The 25,908-nt window shown below is 40.8% G+C and overlaps 1 protein-coding gene, 1 long non-coding RNA gene and 1 pseudogene across 3 annotated transcripts; all 3 read right to left on the bottom strand.

Annotated features, from left to right (window-relative positions):
- Positions 1–1,608: 1,608 nt before the first annotated feature.
- Positions 1,609–2,628, bottom strand: LOC119893193. The gene is made up of 3 exons (XR_005442777.1): positions 2,544–2,628; positions 2,058–2,159; positions 1,609–1,757 (listed from the first exon to the last, which is right to left on the bottom strand). It is a non-coding gene; the product is annotated as an uncharacterized LOC119893193 (long non-coding RNA).
- A 147-nt stretch (positions 2,629–2,775) lies between these two features.
- Positions 2,776–20,923, bottom strand: LOC119893464 (proteoglycan 4-like). 2 transcript variants are annotated; one of them, XM_038705647.1, is made up of 22 exons: positions 19,953–20,923; positions 18,571–18,683; positions 16,784–16,865; positions 16,392–16,410; positions 16,198–16,243; positions 16,009–16,114; positions 15,057–15,076; positions 14,863–14,974; positions 13,878–13,902; positions 13,641–13,725; positions 13,266–13,372; positions 12,949–13,012; positions 12,177–12,252; positions 11,990–12,014; positions 9,764–10,103; positions 9,034–9,183; positions 7,111–7,172; positions 6,515–6,840; positions 5,999–6,029; positions 4,921–5,677; positions 3,890–4,053; positions 2,776–3,752 (listed from the first exon to the last, which is right to left on the bottom strand). In XM_038705647.1, exons 3-20 carry the CDS (start codon positions 16,862–16,864, stop codon positions 5,259–5,261), a joined length of 2,094 nt encoding a protein of 697 aa, XP_038561575.1. In that variant the 5' UTR covers position 16,865; positions 18,571–18,683; positions 19,953–20,923; the 3' UTR covers positions 2,776–3,752; positions 3,890–4,053; positions 4,921–5,258. The 2 variants fall into 2 exon arrangements, with proteins under 2 accessions (XP_038561575.1, XP_038561574.1); XM_038705646.1 differs by lacking the exon at positions 19,953–20,923 and having other exon boundaries at positions 18,571–19,774.
- Positions 20,924–21,783: 860 nt separating this feature from the next.
- Positions 21,784–25,908, bottom strand: part of LOC119893465 — a 12,727-nt pseudogene continuing 8,602 nt past the window's right edge.

The following is a 25,908-nucleotide window of genomic DNA, read 5'->3' as shown; positions in this document are numbered from 1 at the left end:
ACTAACAAAGAAAGTGCTATGGTTCATACCTTGCTAATGTACAGTAAGGTTCTGTATGAACAACAAGCACCTCAAACTATTTGCTGAATGCCCAGACAGACCAGACTTAGGGTCACTAATACATGTGTAAAAAAACCCTACATTTTACAGTCTCCGGAAAATGTATTAACATCAACATAGCATTATCCCGAAGTGCGATTCCCAAGTTTTTTAAGCCTCTGCACCTATTTATAATGATTTTTCATTATCATTTTCATTGTCAACCCCCAAACACACATACACCTTTTTTAGCAACCAACCCCTCCCTCCCTTCCTCTGATATCTCGTTCAACGCACACTGCAGGCATACTATATAGTTATTCATACCGTATTGCCATAGTCATAGCCTGTACCTACCTGTATCAATAGACATTCATGAAGACATATATTTATATTTATATATCATTCATTCCTTGCGCTTTGTATAACAATGTGTTATTCTATTTAATTATTGCTTAAGCACTTCTGGTTAGACGCTATCTGCATTTCGTTGCTTTGTACCAGTGACATGCGCAATGACAATAAGGTTGAATCTAATCTAATCTAAAATCTAATCTACAAGTGTAGGCTATAGCCTTAGTGTTATTTGCACAGAACAAAATATTTTAAAAAATACCAAGTCAAAAACTCTGTCAGAAGAATCGTGTTTCTACTTTGCATGACATATGAGACCCAATCAGAGACAAATATGAGAGTCTGCGTCACCGTTTCTAAAGTCCTCTGTTTTTGCCCGTCCACACTAAGGCCTAGTCCACACGTGCGCAGGTATTTTTTAGGAATTTTTCCTCCTTTGTTTTAAAAAAAATCTCTGTCTATATGAAAACGCACAAACACGCTTTCAAGCTCTGTCAAATGCCAAACCACTGCAACCGGCGTTTCTTACAATCTTCACCCTGGCAAGGGTTTTCAATAATGGTCAGTTTCGGTGACCTGATACTGCATTTCCGTGTGGACGAACGGCCAAACCGCGTAGAAAAAGTTACGGTTTTGAAAATACCTGTGTTAGTGTAGACAGCCTAAAACGCTCTCTGGAGTTTCAAAAGGGAAAACGGGGTCGGCAGCTTTTTCAAACTTCTCCATTCAGGTCTTAATTTTCGCCGTTTTAGTCTGGATGGGTGTGCAAACATAGCAAAACGTCTCCGTTTTAAAACAAAAACGCAGTAGTGTGGATGGGGCCTGGGGGATGAATGAGGGACACTGGTGATTCAACTTTAGGGATGAAGGTGGAAAGTTGGATTGAAGCCTGGAGATAGCTACTACTGCTACTTCTCACCTGTGTTTGTCTGTCAGTGGCAGTTTCATGTTACTGTGCATAGATGGCAGTCCAAGGTGTGACTTAAATGAGTAGTACTTTCTCAGCTGGACAAGGCTGATTCTTTTAACCTGGAAATAAAATATACTGTCACACACAGCTGCTTCAATCTAAGGCCGCTGTCTGCCTGTTATGTCTGCCTTGTTCTACTTTTGTGAGTTAGGATGCAAGGTTTCATGCTGTATGTCCCAGGCCAGCTCACTGTGTGTATGTGTGTGTGTGTTTGTTTGTATAGGTGAGAAAAAACTCACAGGGGATGATGCTGTCTTCATCTGAGCTGTCAGGGTCAATGAGTTTCTCCTTTGCCTTCTCCGTCCTCTCTTTAAACATCTTAACCAGCTCCTGAAGACGCTCGTTGACCACTGTACTGGTCTGACTGGCTGCAGAAGCAGGACGTTCTTTCAGCCTTGAAAAATAAAGTCAGAAATAAAATTAGCTGATGGATTTTTTATGAATGTCCATATATTGTGTGTGTGTGTAAGAGAGAGCGAGTGTGTATTACTCATGTTGTGAGGACATTAATCTGATTACACATTTATATTGTAGGGCCTTCCTTATGGGCCCCAACTCCCCATAACGTAAATCATAAAGTTTTTGGGTTAATACTTGGTTTGAGGTTAGGCTTCGGATACTTTTCCATAAGTCAGTGTAATGTCCTCTAATGTGAAAACATGACTGTGTGCGTGTATTTGTGTACAGTGCTCACATGTCATCTGCGCTGTGCAAGCTGGACTGGCTGGGCCAGGCTCTGACAGGGATGCTTGCTTCATCGTCATCATCTTCACTTTGAGAGTGCAGCCTCCTATCGCTAAAGTTAGACACAGCAACATCTTTCAGACTGTGCAGCCTTAGTTAGGTTATTGTTTCCTTCTCTTTCTGTGACGTTACTGTACAACATGTAAAACATTATTTGCAAACACAAATCACGTTATTGTCATACAGTTCTGCCTAATAAAATGACAGACGTTGTCCAAGGGAAAATGGAAAAACTACATGCTGCTAGTGATTGTGAGGAATGCAAATGATTTATGATTTTATGAGTGAATGGGCAAAGGCAGGCAGGATATGAAATGCATGGATTAATGAATGGCGATGGATAATATATCGACTGGGCAGCACGATGTGTGGGGAAAGCAATTAGATGGATACTAGATGAGTTGATACAGTATTTAATAAGGGTAGGATATCTTACATCTTTGTCCAGATAGTCCTTCGATTCCTTCCACCACTGTCGTGGACGGTCAGAGCAGGGTTTTAATTGATTGTGTGTGTTTAAGAGAGAGGGACGGGGGAGAGAGGGGTTTGTGTGTGGTGTGTGTTGGCAGGGAAAGCATGATATTATTCCAAGAAACAGATAACAAGTGAAGATAATCACCCACAGTGCTCTGCAGGTAGGTGACACAGTGATGATGCAAGCGCAAGACTGTGACGCATATGTTTATTGACTTTTGATATGTTATGACAATATCCGCACAGTAGCCAAAAGCACAATCTGTGAAAGCCATGCAAAACTACCTTCACAACACAACATTACAACACAGAACGACACAAAACACAAAACACTCCATACTATGATTTTACATTGGTCTACACTGCACACAGCATCTATTGCTCGTCTGTTTGTCCTGGGAGAGGGATCCCTCCTCTGTTGATGTTCCTGAGTTTTGTCCCATTTTTTCCCCCTTAAAATCGAGGGTCTAAGGACAGAGGGTGTGCTGTGCAGGTTGTAAATTCTCCATGAGGCTGATTTGTGATAATGGGCTATAGAAATAACACTGTCTTGACTTTCGAAAACATTTCAACTTGCTTGTGTCATTTTAGCAGTTCTTGTTGTCTTTTATGTGCAGAAAAGATTTCATAACCTTGGGACCAAATCGATAGACATTTCAGATTTTGGTTTCTGCAGGACACTGACGTATGTAAAGACCAATACGATGCTTCTAACTACTGACATACAGCAGACAGTAGAGGGCAGTAGATGCATTTCAAACTGCACAAAACAGGGAAAACATGAAGAGTTTCACTCCAAAATGATAATAATTTAACAATTAAAACCATGAACACAATTCTATCACTGAAATTATTTGTCTTTTTAGATGTTTTGTAATCTAGAGTCTTCAGAAGTTTGTGTTTTGCCAGCTACCAATATATCATTTGATCTCATTTGGATGAAAACACTCCACAACAGAGAAGCTTACACCTTGACGTAACCCAAATAACACATCCTACTGATCTTACTTTGCTTTCCTCTCTTGTGAAATCATTAGCCATAAGTGCATATAACAGCTATGCATATGTATTGTTTCACTGGAGGAAAAGACTAATCACTGCTGAAAGACAATTAAAAGCGCTAGTACAACTCCAACGATCCATGCAGTTTCCTTACTCTTTGTCTCCTTTACTGTGGATAAAAAGCATGAGGGGAGAGAAAAAGATAACAAATGTTATAATGCACACCCAGATAAACTGAAATATTACTGGAATAATACCCTCTCAGTTATACAATTCTAGCTGATTGCTAGGGGTGGTACTTCTCACCTTTGACGACCTCCAGAAGGGGGTCACAGGGACAGTGAGGGTCGTAAGTTTGGGGTCCTGGGGGGTGAGGATTTTGGGGTTATTGCTCTCCTCCACCCTTCCTCCTCTCTCATGATCAACATCCTCTACATTGACGGCTGGACGAAGGCTGAGGCTAGAGCTCTCTGGAGAGTTTGAAAGGCACAAAATGTTTGTAGATTAACGAAGAGCATCACAAATAATGCGCACGTGTTAGCATTGACACTGCAGTGCAGAACAGCAGTAAGCAAAGCAGGTCACAATTCTGAGCAGAGGCCAGGCAGGGCAGCGTGAGAGGGAAGCAGATTTACCGAGACCTACATTGCGCTAATGCAAGAGGATCCACCTGTGAACTAGGCCATGTATAAGAGTGACCTGATAGCTGAGAGGACTAGTTTACTCATTTGGCAAGCCATTCAGTCTGGCTAATCTGGCTCATGGTGAGCTGGCACACTTCTGTCTTCTTCATCAGATACAAAAAGTGCCCTGTAAGTCAGTGTGCTGCCTCCTCTTGTACATTGTTCACAATTTGTTTCAGACTTTATCAACACTATATGGAAATGAACGGCAGGATGTGCATGTGCGTGGATGTTTATTTTTTTGGATCTTCAAAGCCCTAGCAAACAAATTAACTGCAGTGCTTTATTCACATCATGTCTGAGCTTATTAGACACATGACACAAAGAGACAACACATAAACATACAAAAAAGACCACTACCACAACAACCAAACTGCTACTGTTTTTCCGTGACAGCATGTTCAGGGTTATGAACACGCTGTCGTTTGCCATCTCATTTGACATCTGAACTCAGGTGATCATTTACTGCTTGCAAAATGTCTTTGTTATTTTAAGAAAAGTTTTGTAGCAATCAGTTGTTCTTTCAATTTTAGAGCTATTTTATCCTGATGCCACACATTATGAGACAACTGTTGACCTATTAGGACTGAGTTCAGGTATCTACAAGGAATCTTATGATGGAACACAGTTAACTTTCCACTGCTGCAGATTCACCTGTGGGTTTTATTGCTGAAATGTCATCTTCAATGAAGAACGCTGGGTTAGAGAGACCTGACAGCTTGTGGGATGGTGAGTTGAGCTGCTTTGATGGGGGGCCGACAATTGGCGGCAGGCGTGGGTAGGATGGCACATTAGGCAAGTCGAGGGTGCTACCGTTGGGGGAAGATGGAGATGGGGAGCGGGACCGGAGGTGAGGGTGGTGAGGAGGAGGGAGAGGGGAGTGTCGGACGAGCCGGTAGAGTTCAATGTCTTGCTGATTCTTGTCGTGATTCTGTTTTTGCTGTTGTTGTTGTTGTTGTTGTTGTTGTTGTTGTTGTTGTTGTTGTTGTGTATTAGGCATCTTGAGGCATAAGGCTGTTGAGGCGGTTCCGGACGTTGAGGAAATACTGCTGCGTTCGACTGGGAAACTGGGAGAGCTTCTGCGGGATCGTTGAAAAGCTCTGGGAAAGACTGGACAGACTGGGGCCAACGGAACCGTCTGAGCTTTTGGGCAATAGCTCAGTCAGTGTCTGGGCGATATTTCGTGGGACCTGCGTGAGTCGGATTTGGGAGAGCTCTTGGCGCAATTCAGGGGGCAGGGTGGGTAAGTACTTGGTAACGTCAGAGAGCTGGGTGGGTAGCTTAGGCATGGGGGGTATTTTGGGAGTGGAGATGCCGTTCTCTTTGAAGAACGCGTTGATGTTGCCGAGGCACTCAGAGGTGTGAGGAATGCGCATCAGGCAGCTCTTTAATGCATCACAGCTGACTGGAGCTATAGAGGAGACAGGTGGATAGGCAGATATACAGTCAGGCAGAATATAAGCAAGGTGGGAGATGGGTTCAATAGACAGCCAAACAGCAATGTAGTCAGTTTGAATCTGCCATTCTGATAGACACAGAGGTACAATAATAAAATAAAACGCAGTCATAGTTGTCTGTCAGTTAAGCAGCTTGTGTGTTCAACACAATACAACTAGTCAGTCAGGCATACAGGAATGAAACTGCTAATTAGAGCATTAACAGCTCTAACCACAGTCTCCTATAGAATCTATAATGACGAATATTTTCCCATACAAAAAATAATAGTACATACCCCCACAGCCGTCCCCAGTAGCTTCCTCCTCCTACAAAAAACACAAAGCATGTGAATGAATGACAGGTGAGAAGATCACAAATTTGTATTATTGTTGCTAAGTACCCAATTGATACACACAAGTATCATCAGAGTAAAATGTGTCAATATCCGTTTTCTAATAAAGAACAAATATAGGACCTTTTATTAAAAAAACTATTTATATAAATAGATCTCCTACCATTGTGATCAGAAACATTGCTCTGAAGCATAGTTTCTAGTAAGTACATCAACTTCTGATCAACTCAATTTCAGGCTTAAATTATCAACTTCTGGTTAGTCCTGCCAATGTTCGGTTTAAACCTCACCCACTTCTAGTGCGGATACAGATAATTTAGTTGGTTGAACAGATACTGATACAGATAATGGTGTACTCGCACATCCCTAAGGTCAGGCCATGCAGTCATGTGTATTACAGTCTCATGGGTCATGAGATGAACCATTCATCACTGTGCATGTTCGAGCCGTGGACATTACTTTTTCACCAGCTTTGTCAGCGTTGGCGCTTCGATCGTCTTTCTCTGCTTTCTGCGGCTGCTTGGTTACAGGCTCAGCTTCTGAACTGGCTTCCTGGGTCGTGGTCTCTGGTTCTTGCTCTGGTTCTGGCTTTGGCTCTGGTTCTGGCTCTGGTTCTGACTTTGGCTCTGGCTCTGGCTCTGGCTCTGGTTCTGACTTTGGCTCTGGCTCTGGCTCTGGCTCTGGTTCTGGCTCTGGTTCTTGCTCAGGCTCAGAGGTCTTAACTGGTTCAGGACTTGGAGGTGGAAAGGGGGAAGTCTGCTGTGGCTCTGCTTCCTCCTTTGGCTCTAGATTTTTTTGAAATTATAGATGTCATGAGATATAAACATTAGAATACAACAGTGATAAACATGTGCCTGGTGTTGATGATACAGACATTATAGAAATATATAATGATTAACAAAATGATACAGACATTTTAGAAATAGACAATGATTAACAAATATTATATATATAAAATACCATTTATTATATTATAAGAATATAATATTGAATAATAATATTTTGCACGTGGACAGCGTGCTTTGCCATCTACTCAATTTTGTCATGATTTCTACCTGGTTCCTTAGATTCCTCAGTCTCTTCCTCCTGTTTCTCCTCAGCAAGGCTCTGTTCCTCTCTGCAGGACAGGACAAGGAACAAACTAGTTGGACAATTCATGTATCAGGCTGTCTGGCAGTGTGACAGGCCCCACATTGTAACGTGGTCCATTAAACAACAGTTGGTTGTATAAAAACAGTACTACAGTTAGGACAGACATGCTTGTATTTTTAGGGAAAACCTACCCAAACACAGAATGTACACTGTACTCTTCCAGCAATCTTGAAACGTAAAGTCAATATTTAAAACAAAGACAGCCATTTTCAGAAGTACTTGACTATTTAGTGCCTGTTTGTGAAGGTTTCCACCCTCTGAAATTAGTAATTTGACTGTATTTGAACATGTTAGAAACACATGGATTTAAAAAGAAAATGGACGTGACTCACTTTAAAAGTGTATGTACACAGTCAGCTAAAATGATACAGGTAATAGTGTAAAACTGTTCTTCTATTTTCCCTTTTTTTTTAGCATTATGTAACTGCTGTATTCAGCACACATTTGTTTCTCTACATTTAGATAGCATGTGATGTGTTGAATTGTCCAATGTAGGCACCCAGATTAGGTTAACAATGACATTATTATTTTACAGACTGCACTTGAAATGATGATACTGGAAAATGTGAAAACATGAACTTTCCTCGGTGTTAGCTAACTTAGCGTTCCCAATAGCCTGTAACGTTAGTAGTTTTTCTCTCTGTTGTTAGAATAAAACGACTGGCTTAGTGACCACCTGTAGCAGGATGCCTACAAAACGTTAATTAGGCCTACAGTATATGTTTACATTAGGGTAGAAGAACAGTTAGGGTTTATTAATTTCGTAACATATATAAGTACATTACATAATCACGCTGTTATGACAAGATACTCACTCGCCCCGTCACGTGCGTTAATCGTTAATAGTCCCGACAGAAAATGTCCACCAGCATCGACACAGTAACGTTAACACTAACTCTGCTGCGGAGTCTTATAAACCAGTTTAGGGGGGAAATATTCCGTCACACCTCCGTCCATCATTTTCCGTCTCTAGCAGCAGCAGGTGCAGAGTGTTACCGGGGGTGGGGGGACAGGGGGCCGGCTGTTGCCAAGTGAAGCTGTGGTTGCTATGGCACGGTAGTGTGATGCTGAGGCAGCGCGCGGCAAGGATCACATAACGAGAGCCCGCGGGATTTGGGAGCTGACAGCCGAATGACTGGATCAGCACGAGACTGAATTCACACGACTGTGCTGTGCAACAGGTTATACTGGGGCCCCGAGGTCTGTCAGTGGTGGGAAGTAACTATGCGGGTAACATTTCAGTTAGGCCGACCTGTGCTGTGTTTCTATTCCATAACACTTTATACTTCAGAGGGAAATACGCTATTGTTCTTTTTACTGAACTATATTTATTACGAGTTAGTTACTGTGTATATTCAGTTTCAGAACATCAGTTTGTTACAGTTTAAACTATATAACATAATTTAAATCAGCTCCCCCTCCACCAGTTGCAACATTAAAATACTGCTTGTTGAGGCAGAAGTCTTCTCTGTAGGGCATAAGTCAAAATAGAATAATAATAATGATTAAAAAAAAATGCTCTGAAAGGGTCCATATTGATGCATAATTAATGAAAAATTTAATGCATTCTTAGTTGTAATGCAGTCTCACTATAGTTCACTATATCATCATATGTGGGTTGAGGGTCTCAAGAAGGATTTCAAGGACGATAAGAACAGAGAAGCCTCCATATTTGCGTTCTGCGACTTTACTATAGTTCACTTCACTCTCCTCTTCTTGTGGCAATCTCTGCCTGGTCATAATGAACATGCAGTGTCACAAGGATGCAAACATTCAAAAATGCACAAACACTCTATCTCGCTCTCTAATTGAGCATAAGGTCTTACTCAGCTTCAGGCTCCTCCAGCAGGTCTTGACTCCCCAGTGAAAGTTTGATGGACTGTCCCTCACTGGTCATCTGTCTGATGGCCATCTCAGCTGTCTGCCTGGCCACCTCCTCAGCCATTCGAGCCATCTCCACGCGCTCCTGCAGCAGACTAAAGCGAGGCAGGACACACTGATATGATTGTGCTGTATGATAATTGTTAGTATTGTGGTAAATTAAATTTTGGATGTGACATGAGTCTCTACGGATCCAGTCAATCAAATCAAATACATAAACAGGAAGACTATAAGGGGCATAAAGCAAGGGAATCCATTAAAAAGAGGCTGAACTAACAAGTTACAGCTTGTGTTGTCGCTGATGTTTTGAGGAAGACTTTGATTTTGAATACTTCTACTACTACTTTAATACTATAAGTTAATCAAGATCAATACAATTGATGATTCTATGCATTAGAACTCTTAAAAAATGATGAAGGGAAATTTAAAAATGACATTTGTTTAGGTTTGCTGCATTTTTTTACTGAAAAGCAAACAACCTGTTGGCTTAACTGAACAGCTGGTATTATTGGCTTATCAGAGTCCAGTGTGACCACTCTTTGTGACTTAGTACTCTTGACTAACTTATTTTAATTATTATTTTAAATGATATGAATAATTTACACACAGTGGAAGTGTCTTTAATATGGCAATAGTCTGCAGCACCTCCACCCTCTTGTTCTCCACCTCTCTTACCGTTCCTCCATGGTAGCCAAAGCCACATCTTCGGCCTCCTTCTTGATGCTTTCAATGAATGGAGTCCAGCGGCCCGTCTGGGTCTCAGCATCTTCCTGAGATATCTTTGTCAAGCTCTCTGACCGTTCTGGTCCTGGGTTGGAGTCAACGCACTTTTGAGACTGCAGTGGTTTGGACTGTGTCTGCTGTGTCGCTTCTTGCTGTTGGTGTGTTGTCAGTGATGGTGCAGTCAGTGATGTGGACGGTGCTGCCGCTTTGGACTGATGTTCACGTTTCGGCTGGCCCTCGTTGTCTGACTCCACGTCTTCTAGTACCATGTCAGGTTTGAGTTTGGATGAAACTACGAGAGGGTGACATGGATCAATTTGTGTGTAAGGAGCAAGAGACTTGTGGTTGACATTGGACATGTTGGTGATGGATGTTGGTTCTGGTTTTTTCTATATGAAGGATTTTTTTGTATGGACACACATTACAAACTGGATTTGATCTACTGATGGAATTAATAAAGTACCAGGGTTTCAGACAGGGCTGCTTATAATGCAGGTATACAACTGTAAAGTTTCTATATGCTCTGTCACTTTTTTGGTTTCATGTTGGAAGTTCTTAAGAGATGGAACATTTAATTCATCTTTGTGTGTTGATGATGTATGGCGGTAATGGAAGTGTTTCAAGTGGGCACGGATGCTGTCAGGCTTAAGTTGTTCTTTATACCAATTATTGGGCAGGTTATTGATAAGACCACCACATGAATCATTTCATACTGACTCTTTATTATTCCTGCATTATCCTTACAATACAGTACTTAATTATATGAATGTGTTCCAACACCTTGTCTGCATCACAGCCAACATGTTTTCAATGTGAGCAAGTATGGCTCCTTCAAACCAAGTCAAACTCTCTGAAGCAACACCACGCCACATCCCCAGGCCACATTTCACAGTTCAAGGCCATAGAAATATATCAAGTGGATCATAGTAGGCCATACACTGCATGCTGTACTCATGCATTTGTGTTGTGCAATGTCAATTAAACCTGTGAAAAAGCTTACACAAAATGTAATGTGATCAAGACTCGATCTGAACTCAACTTTCTTTGAGCACAATAATTAATGGATTTTTAAGGAGTAGGACTTATACATGAAAAATAAACTTTTCCACTAAATATCATGTATAAATATAGATATGGTTTATAATTTGCCTATGAACATCAATAGCTGCCATTTAAATATTATTTCCAGATTTCTGTGAATTGCTAGCGGAAGATTTGACATTTTATGCTAATGTTCTTCTAAACAGAAACAGATTTCTGTTTAAATGAATGACAATTACATAATCTTTTCATCTCCTATTGCTCTTTTGCTGGATGTGAAAATGGCAACGTGAATATATAGTGTAAATTGCCATAGGTGAAAGCACAATAGTAGTAAAATATACTGTCTGCAATCTTTTATTCTACAGGAATTTCAAATGAATGGCAATTACTAAATGATTCTGTGGCAAATAGAAAATGTGCAAATTCAAATCACAAAGACTGAAGACAGAAACACATACGATTAGCTATAGAATACACAGTACAAGTTTTAGTTATATAACAGTGCACACATTTTACGCTGTAATACATTCATATGAAACTGTACTGAGTACAGTAAGGTGAGTTGAATATATCTCTATATTCATTAGTATTTTACAGCTGCCTAGTTTCTGTACTGAGCTGCACGCTGTACAGCACCTGTTGTTCTGCCAACAGCACAATATGTCTATCTGTATGTGTCTGTCTGTCTGTGTGTGGGAATCAGAGCGTTCCCCAGTCGTCTCCTCCTGCTGTTTAAGGGGCTCGCAGCGCCTTCCCCCCTGAAACAGAAGGAGAAGAGGGACTGAGTTAGGCTCCGACCGTCCAACCAAAACACCTCTTCAAAGACTATTGGAGGAAAAACAAGACGGTGCTTCAGCAGAAAACACATTTACAATACTATCCAAATATGACACGGGAGTTACTCAAAAGGCATACTGGCATACAGTATTTCGCCAGTAGAGTAATGACTTGAACGCACCCCATGCTATTAAAGAGATGTTTTTAGAATTACTCTCTAGTAACAACATTTTGTGATGTAGATCTACTTGATTGAACTGTGAATTGTGGCACTCTGGAACAGTGGCAGGCAAGAAAATGGCTAGCAGATGGTTTTCTGTAACTACAGGAAGGTAGAAGAATAAAACCTAAACTCACCTTTCTGTAGAACTTCAGCTGGACTCTGAGAGCAAAAAAAAAGAAAAAGCAGTTGTATAAGTTGAATTGCTTTCAATATAGTTCTAAAATGAGAGTGACAATAAATACCAGAAAAGATGGATGGTAAAGGAAAGGTTGACAGGTTGAAAGACAAAGAAAGAAGCAGCTGTTTATTCCCAAAAGTTACCTCAGAATCATCTTTGGGTGGAATGGCAGGCTGAGGCATCTTCAGGCCCAGTCCTGACACGAACCAGCCAACCACACTGTCGAGAGACAAGCTAATTAACTGTATGCATTTAAGCTGTTACACACTTAAAACACATACATTTTGCTGCTTTTCAACATCCCAGCCCTCCAATTATAAAGGTAATTTCAAAGATCTGTTGGTGTAGTAAGATCGATGGATTGAAGGATGACAAATTAAGCCAATTAAGACTCTCGCTCCTGAAGCATCATGCGTTCCAGCTTGCCAAGCTGTGCGCATGGCTTCTGACATTACTGAACTTTGTCCATATAGTGGTAGTAAGATGATGCCACAGTATGCTTTGATGCTTTGTCCAAGGGGAGCCTATAAAAACCTTAAATGGTGCGCTCAGCTTTAATAATTGGGAACTAGCAGAGATACAGACTACACCTTTTCATGGAAGACACTTTGTCTAGCAGAGGTGTCACGGCTTACTGGGACTTGAGCAGAATGGAGCCATTGTTAATGTTATTAGTAACACCCTAGCTTTTCCTTTTTAGTATGACACGTCAAGATGTCTGCTGTGAAAAAGGTCTATTCTGGCTCTTCTATGCAAAGATGCCGACCTTCATTGGCCTTAAAAGCACCACTTTAAACGCACAATTAGTCACAATTATCTAAATTCCCATGGAATTTGATTTTTTTTAGAGATCATTAAAGTGTGATTTTATCTTTTATGAGATTTTCAAAATGGCAATGAGGGATCAAAACGTACCCCGTGGCCTTGCTATCAGTATCCAGTGAGATTCCACTGAGAGATTCGGGTGGTGGAGACAAAACTGGAGAGAAGAGAAAGACATGAAATTCAGTGTGCAAGATGCTGTACAAAACAAATGTCCATCCATTAAAGTCAAAATATGTTGAGTATTGGAGATCTTAAGACTTGAAGGTTTCAAGGAGGTAAGTTGTGACTGTCCATGCCAGTGTGTGTAGGTTTGCACTGTGGGTAAACACACGCCCACTGGTGTGCATTGGGGCAAATGTACATTCGTGTGTGTGTGTGTGTGTGTGTGTGTGTGTGTGTGTGTGTACTTTTGTCCAGAGATGAGCGAGAGGACTTGTTTGATGGTTCAATGGGTACAGCACCAGGCGGCAGTATAACTGGCTGAGGGATGATCTGCTTTATCCACTTCACCACCCTGCAGTAGAAAAAGACAAAGCTCCTCACTACCTAGTCTGATGTGTGTGTGTGTGTGTGTGTGTGTGTGTGTGTGTGTGTGTGTGTGTGTGTGTGTGTGCGATAGTCTAGCAATGTCCGGCTGATCATGCTACTGCACTTTGGACTAAAAATATAAAATCTATAATCTATACACAAAGGGATCCGTCAAATGTCAGGTAGTGTTGGGTATGTGTTGGTGTGTCAAGGTTCAGCTCTTATCACTGTCTATGTGTAGAAATTATACTCACTTGGGAGGGAATTGAGGGGTCTCTACCTCCATCTCATCCTCTGACTCTACCTCCACCACTGGGATGTGTGGGAGGGGATCAAAATCTGGACAGACAGACAGACTAGTCAGACAGCAGAGATCAGCTCCCCAGTCCGGGTGGTAAAATACTGATATTTAATCACAAATTTAAACATTTTTGAACATTTATTTCTCTGTAAAATGGCGAAACACATAGGCAAATGATCAAGAAACATACCTGGCATTGTTGCTAACTCATAGACCTAGGGCAAAAGAGACAACATGCATTTGAAGTCAAAGCAACAGAGCATGGTTTTAACATTTTCTTAAGTGTCTTACTTTATTCTTGTAGCACTTATTGTATTATTAATGAAAAAATAATGAATGTGCTTGTGTATTACACCCATTGTGTCAACGTGAGCCCCACAGAGGTTAATGATGGTCTGTTATTTGCTTGTCCATCAACTCTACAGTATAAGCCAAATGTGTGTCTCCTCATGCAAGCTCTGCTGGGGCCAGATTTAATCATCTCTAATATAAACATTTTTGATAAATGTATATCCCTTTTTTAAATTAAGTTAAAAATCAACAAAATGTTATTTAAAAAATGTGTCTGATTTGTTGTGAGGAGTTGTCTTGATGTTTGTCACTGCAGCCCCGAGGCTTCCAGGTAAGAGCATTGTCACACGAGGAAACTGGTTTAAATAGCAGGGAAGTTATTGGAGGGCTTTAACCTGGCTAAAGCCCCTGTGGATTCCTTTATAAGCTTAATCCTAACACATGATTAGTCATATAAGCCTGTGGGACAGTATTAAGTTGTGTCAAGTGTCACACAGTTCAAAGACGTAGATTCTCTTGTTGACTGAACTACTAGATTTATCCATTTGCACATACATAAGTAAAAACTTAATTAAATAAAACACATTCCTATTACGTAGGAGTATTTGTTTCTGGGGAGAAAAGTAATGTACTAGACTGGCTTATTGACGACCATGCATTTGATTACATAGGAGTTGTTGTTCCTCGATGTTAAGATAATATAATAACAATATATAATTTATATGCCAAATAAGTTTTAGGTTTTGTTTTAAGGCACTAAGTTTGTAGCAGTACTGATAATAGCACTAGTAGTTCAGATGTTGTCTTGTACTGTGAAGTTTTATCTGTATCACTAAACTTTATAGTTTACTGGCTAAATAGACTAAAAAGTCCAAGCCTTTCACCTCAGTGTGTTCGTCATTGCTGGTGTCGATAATCTCTCTCTCTTTGTATTTTTCATCAGGCTGAGGCAACACCTTGGTTAGACCCTGAGTGACCCAGTTTATGACTCCAGACCTGGGAGAAAAACATATTTGTATTTAACTTTTGAAGACCGTATTTAACATTAAATATTCACTCCTATCTAATCATACTATACCTTTCTCCGTCCTCTCCAGACTGGTTATGGAAGGCAAAAAAAGAACAAAATAGAGAATGAAAGGCCAAAAAATTCAACTCCAAATGTCCCTTCCTCTTGTTTTGTCTTTGTCAAACTGACACCAGGTTTATTGTGCAATAACAGTAGAAAAGAGCACTTGATCTGAAATATTTCCTTGTTGAACGTTATTTATTTAATAAGTGTTATTTGCTTTAATAAGTGTCTTATTATTTATAATATTTTAGTCATAGAAGGCATGAAGTGATCATAGAAAACATGAAGCACAGAAGAGGGGTCTTGACCTTTGCATACCAGAGCAAATATTTAACTGGACTTGCTAATGAAGGCGTTTCAGAGAATAGTCTCCATATAACTGGGTGCTGGCTCCGCTGTGCTGGGAACAGGCTTCGGATACAGGATACAGATATAGGTAGGCAGGAAATTCTTTATGCCATCACACAGGTAAAGCATAATGGCATCCGATCACGTTTTAATTTTATAACCAATAACTTCTGGGTTTTGACTGTGGACCAATGGGAATATCCTGGAGGAGCATGTCTTAAAAATATAAGTGAATGCATGACTGAGCTTTGGTGTTTTTTTCATGAACTAACTCGATTGAATTTGTACCCTGCATTGACATTACCTTAAATATATTTTGCATTGAACTCTATCTGGCCCAGGTGAAGGTTTTTTTTTCCCGTAACAATGTCCTGGTGCTTCATTAAGACAGACATCGATAAAATGACAATGTGCAAAGACAAGTTTGTACTAAAGCTTCCCATTGAAGTTTCACTTTGAAGTGGGACATGACTGGCTGATATGTTTGGATTACCAATTTATCAGTCAGTTGCTTAACCAGCAAACAGATTTATTTCTCATAGGACAATATGTAGACGACCTGACGTCAACATGAGCACACAAACATGTACATGAGTTAGTATGCACTCACTTTGGCGTCAGAGTTGGACCTGCTGAGTCGAGGGGAGCCTGAAGGTTGAGGCAGGGAGCTGACAAACCCATTGGACAGCCAGCCTAAAACTCCAGTCTGGGCCTGGCTGCAGAGGAGGTGAGGAAAGATGGTAAGATGTTGGTACTTCCACACACACACACACACAAACTAATGGACAGAGAGGTTTACCTGTCCTCTGAAACCTCGTCTGTGTTTTTCTGTAGAGGACTCTTCACTGTGGGATTAGTTAAAACCAAAATATACTTGTGTTTTAGATGCATTCTTACACATAAGCAAACAACTCATGTAAACACATATATATGTGCATACATATCTAAAGGTGCAGTGCAAACAGCATGAAACAAGTTGAAAATAATCCTAACCTTTATTTTTGGGGAGGTCCTGCAAGGTCAGACAGACAGAGACAAAAAAGAGTGAGAAGAAATACTTGGAAGTTATACTGTATTTGGTCTGATGTGTGTTGATTATGTGTGTGTGTGTGTGTGTGTGTGTATGTGGTCTGATGTGTGTTGATTATGTGTGTGTGTGTGTATGTGGTCTGATGTGTGTTGATTGTGTGTGTGTGTGTGTTGATTGTGTGTGTGTGTGTGTGTGTGTGTGTGTGTGTGTATGTGGTCTGATGTGTGTTGATTATGTGTGTGTGTGTGTGTGTGTGTATGTGGTCTGATGTGTGTTGATTGTGTGTGTGTGTGTGTTGATTGTGTGTGTGTGTGTGTGTGTGTGTGTGTGTGTGTGTGTGTGTGTGTTGTCGTACAGCATCAGGGATCTTAAAAGCTTCGTCTGTCCCGGGAGCTTCAGGGAGTTGGGGGACCACTTTCACCACCCAGTTAAACATCCTGTTGAACACACACACATAGTCAGCCACTCAAATGCCCTTCATCGAAACATTGTTGATAATGATGATGATGATAATGATGATAATTGCTATTACTCTTTCCTCGTGTCTTCATTAAAGCAGCCACTTCATCTGTCAGACAGAGAGCCCTTAGCTGGAGCTAATGAGGTCTGATGAAGGACACTCACCTGCCTCATTTTTGCTCTCTCTAATATCACTCTATGGTCTTCTTGACTCATTTTTCAATCACAGATTTAAAAACTTTTACAGTGGTGCCTGGAATATGAATTAGAAAATATTTGACTCTAGCTTAATCAATTAAAACATTAGTTAGGTAAAGCTGGAATCGTATATAACTGAATAAATTAGGTTGTCATGTGCATCCATGAATTATCCAAAATCTCACAGTGAACTCAGAGAGGAGAGACACACCAGAACCCTGTTTTTTATGCAAATCTTGCACATAAGTCAAAAGTCAGGGGAGACTAAAAGGCAGAGGGGCAGAGGTTAACTGCACCATAAGCTGCTTTACCAACAGCATCCTCAGGTGACAGAGAGTTAAATCAGACCAGGAGAAATCAGTCACAAATGTTCAGGAAGGAGGACAACTGAAAGGGGTTTACAGAGCTAGCGAGGTTGCCACTTGGCTGTTTTTTTTGTATTATCTGCTGTGACAGTTTATCAGACTGTTGAAATATTCCACTTCAGAAATTGTGCAAAGAGCCACTGCACCTGCAGGATGTCCTGCTAACTGACCATAGCAGGCAGGTCGGCAGCAACCAGGACGGCTGTCTTAGCTGTCTTGACAAATATAATGATTTCTAAATGTCCATGGACAATAATCACAATTTAGTCAAATTCAAATAGTTCCTTTTGCTGATACAACTAAAAGGTACAGTATCTTTAATTTGTTTTGCATTGCTTGCATCTACTTTATGTCCAGAGCCAAGAGGATATCCATTGTATCTATAATGCGACCAAAAAGAGGCCAGGAAGGTCTGTTGGAGCTAAATGTACACTCTAGACATAGAGGGAAAATATATATAGCCTGAATGAAGTTTCACAGCTCGCAGAGTTTACAAATTATGTAGGTGCGGGATTGGTTATCTATGAAGTGTTTGTCTGTTCATAGAAAATCCACATACAAGGTTTCTTTCCAAAGCTGTTTTCTCTGTTATTCCAGAGTGTGTTTACTGACACACTGTCCCAATCAGCAGAGATCAGAGGGGCCTCTTCCCTGGCCTAATTTCAAGTTCGTAGCATTGGATTAAATAGTGCAGCTCTCCCTCCTAACTAATCTACAGCCTTCCTCGCTGCTTAAGGCCTGGATCAATTCCTCGCGTATGTCCTCATCACACCAGGTCATTCATCAAAAGAGCATAAATCAGAGGGCGACACTCCAAAGATGTAATTCTTTTGTCTACTAATTTAGGAAGGATTTGTGCATTTAAGCCTGTCTGTCCTCAGATAAAACCTGGCAGTATAGACTTTGACAAAAGCAAATCCGAAGCTATAGAAAAAAATAACCAGTCAAAACATTAATCAACATTTCTGCTCACATAAACAGCGACTTCACCTACTGTCTATTTACCAAGACAGATCATCATGACACTCACCTCAAATCAGCACTCAGGAATTCATTTTACCACTATATGTTAATTTGTGTATTTCCCTGTATCTGTAAAGAATAACTGAGACTTCCTTACCTGCGTGTCTACAGGTGGTTCTGCATGCCGGTGGCGTAGAGATCCAGAGTGCGGCACTGCCAGCACAGGTCTGCTGGGATTTCCACAGCGGCAACAGGATTAACCAGCACCACCTGAAGGTCAAGGCACAATCCTGGACTGTGAGCCCACACAGATTAACAGCAGAGAAACGTATCATCAGGACATCTTCCCTGTAACTATACTACAAATACTGCTACCTATAAACTGTTACCACTCCAAGGAAGACAGCAACAAGCACCACGTGGATAGTCCAACCTCACATAACCACAGACTACAGGGGGTTTGTGAAAGAAAGAGCACTTTTTCTACCACCATTGTGACATAGTGCAAGATGCAAAGTATTGGTGTGATATTATGTGTTTGCGTCTGGATTATGAATCTTTGTTTGTTGCACTCTGCCTCTCTGCCCAAGGAGGGAAACTTTCCTGATATTCTGATATTCAGTATACTGATCTGAAAAGGGGTATAGTTTGTTTTCAATCGCCCTTTGTTTATAATCAAGTTACATAGAATAATTTAAAATGCAAATTTTCAAATGTCAAATGTCTCTTTTCTGCACTATATGCACAATGCACTTGGTATATGAGGCAGCTAGAGTCAACTATGCTCTCCTCCACCTTGTCATCTCTGTTCGCTATTATCTCATATCCCATCCTCATTACAGTTTTATCCCATGTTTTATCCCCAGCAAGTGACGCAGGGCCCCTTATGCTGACTGGCCAGCGATGAGCTATATAAAGCCAACCTTTTGACTAAATAACTGTCAGCAGGAGACAGAGGAAGGTAAAGCTTATTAGTAAGTCTCAAAGTTTGACCGGGAAGCAATCTTTTTCAGAAATGGTCGTTTAACAGCAGACTAAAAGTAACTAAAAGTTAAAGAACTGTGTCCTATAATTTTGAGATACTTTGAGTATTCTGCTATTGTATAATGTCGTTCCACTACAACTACAGGGTAATACTGTACTTTTTACTTAACTACTTGTATTTAAATGCTTCAGTTACTTTTCAGAGATGTACAGCCACACTAGCAGCTCTGTGAGGATGTACACCGCTGCTTTCAGCTAAATGCTAACGTCAACATGCTAACAGGCTTACAATGTCAACGCTGACATGTTACTGTTTACCGTGTTAGTGTAGTAATTTGCTAACACTGAGCACAAATGCCATTAATTTTTGAAATGACATGAATGTCCATACAAAATGTTATTTAAATCCTGAAACATTTGATAACGATATAAAATATAATGCATTGTTCTTGAAAAAATATATATATATATATATATATATATATACACATACATACATACACACACACACACACACACACACACACACACACACACACCCCATTAATATCTTACCACATTTTTTGTGAACCCTTGGAGGGGCCTAATGACCGTAGGTTGGGATCCGCTGGACTGAGCTACCAAACTGTAGTAGTAAAATTAGTATCTCCAAAATTACTGCTTTAGTATTAACAATCTAATAGTGTAGTATATAAAATATCACTTACAGGGGACATTTTTCGACATAGTGTGCACTTACTTTTGATACTTTAAGTACATTTTGTAATGAAAACATGACTTTTACAGTAGTGTACTGAGTTTTCTTACGGTGTAACTAATTCACTTAAAGGTGTTAAACAGTTGTGGAATTATAATTAACAGTGAATATGGAGGAGGAGGGTGGCTGGTGGATTAAAGGCAGACAAACAGTATGGAAAATAGAAGGAGGAGGAGAAATCAAGATAAAGACAGTTCAGGCAGAGGAAAGGGGGGATAAAGAGGAGGAGAGAAAGCATGGCATGACACCTGAGAGTGATCAAGCACTGCCTCATTAACTGACTGCTTGGAAGCAGGACATGGCATATTTGTTGTAATTGGTTGTACTGTAACAATGAAAGAATAGCTGCTCTGGTCCCAAACAAACAACTAGTACGAGCATCAGTCATAGCAAATATCACATGTAATGTAAGTTTAACAGTTCGGACAGGTGGTTAGGTCTCATTTAATGAGGCGTGTTGTTGTGTTTGAGAATGGGAACAATTTATGGTGCTGAATAGGCAGGAGGCAGAGGGTAGATCCCATTATCAGCTCAGCAGGGGATAAGCTGGGAGAACAGGTCGATGACACAGACCCTTGGCTGGAATATGGTGGCACCATAGTGGCCTCAATCCTAATTGAACATCTGGATAAGACACAACACAGGGGGCAGATTGAGCAAAAACTTGGGGGAGAGGAAGTGAGCAAAGCTGAGGGTATGGAAACTGGATGACAGTCTCTAGTTTGGAGTAAACTATAGTTCCTCATATCATTCATTTTTGTTTAAATGTGTTCATATATCTTAAATGAGATTGAAAAGAACAATGGGCTGTGATGGTTTACAGAGAGAGATTCAAATAAAGGAAGAAAGACGGAGTAGATGAAAGAAAAGGCGAGTGCAGAGGTAAAGCTGTAGTGGATGATCTGTGATGGAAGCTAAGCCTGATTACCTCTGACATAAAGACATGCGGGAAAGAGCGCTCACTCACAATAGACAAAGGCAATCACGCATTGTGCCCACACTCTCTCTCTCTCACACACACACACAAACATTACATCTGTTTATTGGTGGAAAATGTACTCAGATCCTTTACTTAAGTGAAAGTAGTAGTACCACAATGTAAAAGTACTCTGTAAGTCACAGTCCTGCATAATAAAAATACTGAAAAATTATCAGCAAGTGGCATCTTTCAGTGTTATATTAGTAATATTAGGCTTCACGCGTAGTCAATAAATGCATCATATTTTTGATGAAAGGAAAGTAACAGGTAACCCCAGTTGTACATGCAGTACAGTAAAAACTGGAACAGTATTTCATAATGAAATATTTTAACTGTATAAAGTAGTATTAAAAAAGTATTCAAATTAAGCATTAAGTTGCATTAAATGGAAACACTCAACTACAATTACCTCCAAATTGTACCAATGTACAGTGGTTGAGTAAATGTACTTAATTTCCGCCATTGCCCTTTGTATAAGCACACATACACAGTGTGGTGATTTTTGTGTGTGTATGTTGTGATGAAAGCAGTGAAAGAGATTTAGTTTTCAACATTTTAAAGGCAATGCTGCCCTCCTGTGGCCACAGGTAGAATAGTCTACGTGAACTTGACATTTGCACAGCAAGTTAAAAAACTGCAGCAAAGCAAAGTTGCTTATACCTGTGAGTTTTATTGTGAAATCTTTAAGGTACTCTACACAGGAGTGCACAGGCCTTACAAAACATGCCCTGCATGCATCAACATTGTCGTAATAATCTACTGCTGTTCTTACAGAAAACCTGAACACAAACAAAATGTACAAAACTACAAAACGATACGATTAGTAAAAAAGAAGAAATATATTTTAAAAAAACTTTCCCTCATGCTATTTATAGTATAAAAAATGCCCCCCCAATATTCACAGAAAAAAAAGGCACAATGAAATGTCAAAGACAGGCCAAAACAAAATATAGGCACAAACTTCAAGGGTAATAATTGTAGTGTTTGAATAGTGGCATTACACAGAGACAGATACATAGTACGAGGCTCAATAGACACATTAAGGATCACTTTCTGCAGATGTTTCTGTGTTAAAATGTTTGGGAGTGCAGAAGTGGAGTAAGGAAGGTGACAGCAATGACACAAAAATTGAGATTTGAAAAAGGAAAGGGAAAGAAGCAGGGAGAAAGACAGCGGAGGATAGGAAGGAGGGTCACAGAGGAAGTCATCTCCAGCTCATGACAACAAACAGAGCAAAAACAAGAAGACTTGAAAAAGAGGAGTGGACTTAAGTGTCCCAATCTAGGTCAGGAGGCACAACGCCAGCGCTGCCGCTCCCCAAAATCTTTCCTCCCTCTTTCCCCTGCTCCTCCTTCTCCAGAGAAAACTGGAGAGGAAATGCTGGCAGAGCCCTCCCTCTCCCCCCCTCAATTTGTGCCTCTCCTGGTTTCTTTCTTACCCTCACAAATCTCATTCTCTCTCATTTCCCCTTTCTCCTTACTCCCCACTACCATTGCTTTTATACTTCCTTCTTTTTGCATTCTCACCCCCCCCCCACCCCCATACATGCCTGACACTACTAAATCAGCATCATGTGGGCTTAATGGAAACCAGACCCTTACCCAGTCCTCTCTCTCCTGCAGGCTTCTCCCTTGTACACTTAATGAGCTTAAACTTTGTAGCTTTAGCATGAAAAAAAAGGACTTACAGACAGACGGGCACTCCACTCTTGCTATGGTTTTACTCTTTACAGGTCAAGATGAGATGGACAGAATTAGCAAAATACCATTATTCTTGTTAAATGTGACTAAATCCCCCTCCTCTTGTATTTCATCCCAGCCCGGCACCAGTCGTATATCAATATGTCTCCTCTGGGATTGTGTTTTTAGTGGTGCAGTCTGAACGTGGCTGGAGGAGGGGAAAGCTGGAGCCCTTGTGTCTGTGCAAAAAAACTCTATGTGCCTTTGTTTAGGTAAGTGGTCTCTATGTCTTGGTGTGTGTGTGTGTGTGGACAAGCATGCACAAATGAGTTGAGTTAGGTTTTTTTTTTAGATCATGTGACCTTGGCGTGCGTGTCTGAGTAAGAGAGAGGGCAGACATAATGGGCTCAGTGGTAGACACAGCTGTCTGACATTTCTGCGCTGGTCAGAGGATGAGCTTCTTCTGCTAGTGTGTGTCTGTGTGTTTAATAAACAGAGTTCTGCATTGCATTGCGCACACACACACACACACACACACACACACACACACACACACACACACACCTGCAGTGAAGCAACCTCAGCAAAACAAAGAATCAAAAGTGCAAATTATAACTAAGAAAATGTCAAGATTGGTAAAGGCACCATAGTCAAATATAATGGTAGACTTTATAAGTATATTTGTTTTCATCTCTATAAGCACTCGTGTGAGTATGTACAGTATGTGTGCTTCTGTGTAGTGTATGTGCATTATCGACTTGTCTGCATTTTTACTACAAATTAATCATCTGTCCTAGAATTGACAGAAACGGACATTGTGTCATGTGTCTTCTACGGTACAAATCTGGAGGCTGAAATATCTTTTTTATGTTGTGATGAAATAAATGTGAATTTTTAAGAAAGAGTTACTTTTTCAGACTGGGTGGCACAGGAAAGAATCTTCCAAGGCCAGTAGAAAGAAATGTACACTGGAGCTCCACAGGCGTGGACTTTACTACTTTTGCATTACGTCACATTAGCAATAAAAGTTTTCACAATGAATGGGGCCCTAAACGGTCCTTGGCTTTCTATGACTTAAGTACTGCGTTGAAGCTTCTTTCCGAGTACAAATTTTGACACCAACGACTGTACCAGACAAATGATGAATACCCGTTCTATCTCTTCCACTTCTGTGCCTCATACCCAGTCCTGCAACGAACGTTTGCAGTGCACCAAGGCCCTTGGCGTCTCTTTCTTCTGCAGAGTCCTGAGGATTGCGTAGATTAGGACCAGAATGCACAGGATAAGCACCAGAGGAACAATCACCATGATCAGGGTCATGACCTTTGATTCATTGTCGGCCACCGTCACGACCACATTCACCTCTTTGTCCTCCTCCTCCTCCTCCACCTCTCTGCTGTCATGCTTAGAGTTTTTATCTTCCTCTGGCTCTGTGTTTTTGTCCCGGCCCCTGTCCGGCTCTTTGTGCTCATCTTTGCCTCGATCTGAAGGGTTGACTGGTTTGTCTTTTGGTTCCTGCTCAGTGTCTGTATCAGGCTTAGGTTCAGGGACTCCCACACAGCCCATGAAATCCTTCAGGATGGAGCGAGGGTAGCCTTTGTCTGCTTCTGTCTTGTGGTTGTCAAACCTCCAGTAATTGGTGCCTTTGTAGAAATAGGTGTAAGCTGCATGAGAGAAAGATAAAAGACAATTAAGGCAGCCAGCCAACTCGTGCAATGGATTATTATGGGAATATAGACACTTTCAATGGTAACAACATAAACAAACGGTACTGCACAATGCGCATGTGCATTACTCTGGCCCAAACTTAACTTCCGGCAGACTTACACAAGCAATCCATAACAAGTAAATAACCTTAGCTGCCAGTCGAAGAAAAGAAACGTTACTTGGACAAACTGAAATGTGATAAGGTCACACTAGCAGACCCGTTGACCTGTCTGAAGGTGGCAGCAGCAGCTACGGACTGAGAAGATCACTGACAGCTAGTCACGCAGTCTGAACTGAACAGCAATCTGCTGACAATGAAAGTCGTCTCGTCTGCCCTAGGCTTTAAGTACACCGCCACAATTGACAGGGTACGTTGGAAAATGTTGCAGTGTAGTGGCGGGATGGAGTTGACTGCCTAAGCCAGCACAAAGGCTTAATTTTGTTATTTCTAATGTCAATAAAATTCTGGTTTGCTTTTGATCATGTCCTTAATATATTCAACCCTGTTTTCAAAGGAATAGTTCAACATTTTGGGACGTGCAATCATCCACTTTCTTGTTGAGAGTTAGATAAGAAGATCAATACCACTGTCATGTTTGTACAGTAAATATGACAGTAGTGGTAGCTTAGCTTAGCATAAAGACTAGAAATGGGGTAAGAACTAGCCTGACAACAAACAAAAAAACACACGAGGTGGTGGTAACTAGATTTTGAACTGTTTGACAGAACCAGGCTAGTTGTTTCCCCCGGTTTCAAATCTTTATGCTAAGCTAAGCTAATTGTCTCCTGGCTATAGCTTTGCATTTGTAGTACAGACATGAGAGTGGTATCAATCTTTTCATCTAAAAATATTCTTGTCTCGAATAATTGAATTATTCCTTTGAAAGCTTTTGAAGACCAGGGACCAGTTTAGCCTTTGCACTTTCCCGACATTCCCACATTTTGCACCAAATTGACGTGTGCAGGGCCAGTGCTGATTCTGATGAGTAAAATACCACACCGTAGATAAAATGGGTTCATATCAAATTAGAAAGCAATAAATCAATGAGATGTGTTGCTTACAGGAACAAAAATTTGGCAGTGGGCAAAAAGAACATTATACAATCATCTTGGGGTAAACGTCGTGGTGTAAATGTGGCTCTGTCGTGGAAACCGGGCTTGCAGAGACATCAGAACAGTTTGGGTGGAGATGACAGCGGACTGTTACTAAGTGCATTTAGAGCAGCTCCACCACAAATCTAATTTCCAAAGGAATGACAGGCCAAGCCTCAAACCAGAGCTCTCATTCCTTCCTTCTCTCTCTCATACCCTATCCTTCTCTCTTCTCTGCTTGCTCCAGGCTAACCGGTCTCAAAAGTTAATTTTGCCCCCTCTCTCTCTCATACACAC

The sequence above is a fragment of the Micropterus salmoides genome, unplaced genomic scaffold (genome assembly GCF_014851395.1).
Source record: "Micropterus salmoides isolate LMB-PRFRI ecotype aquatic unplaced genomic scaffold, ASM1485139v1 Ms_hic_scaffold_8, whole genome shotgun sequence".
NCBI lineage: Eukaryota > Metazoa > Chordata > Actinopteri > Centrarchiformes > Centrarchidae > Micropterus > Micropterus salmoides.
This window is presented reverse-complemented; position numbering and strand designations above follow the sequence as displayed.

Coding starts and splice junctions, on each gene's coding strand:
- LOC119893464 (XM_038705647.1), bottom strand. CDS start 16,864: ATGTTTAACTGGGTGGTGAAAGTGGTCCCCCAACTCCCTGAAGCTCCC. Junction 13,726..13,877: donor TGAGTTAGCAACAATGCCAG/GTATGTTTCTTG, acceptor CTGTCTGTCCAG/ATTTTGATCCCCTCCCACAC. Junction 5,678..5,998: donor TACTGGGGACGGCTGTGGGG/GTATGTACTATT, acceptor TCTCCTCTATAG/CTCCAGTCAGCTGTGATGCA.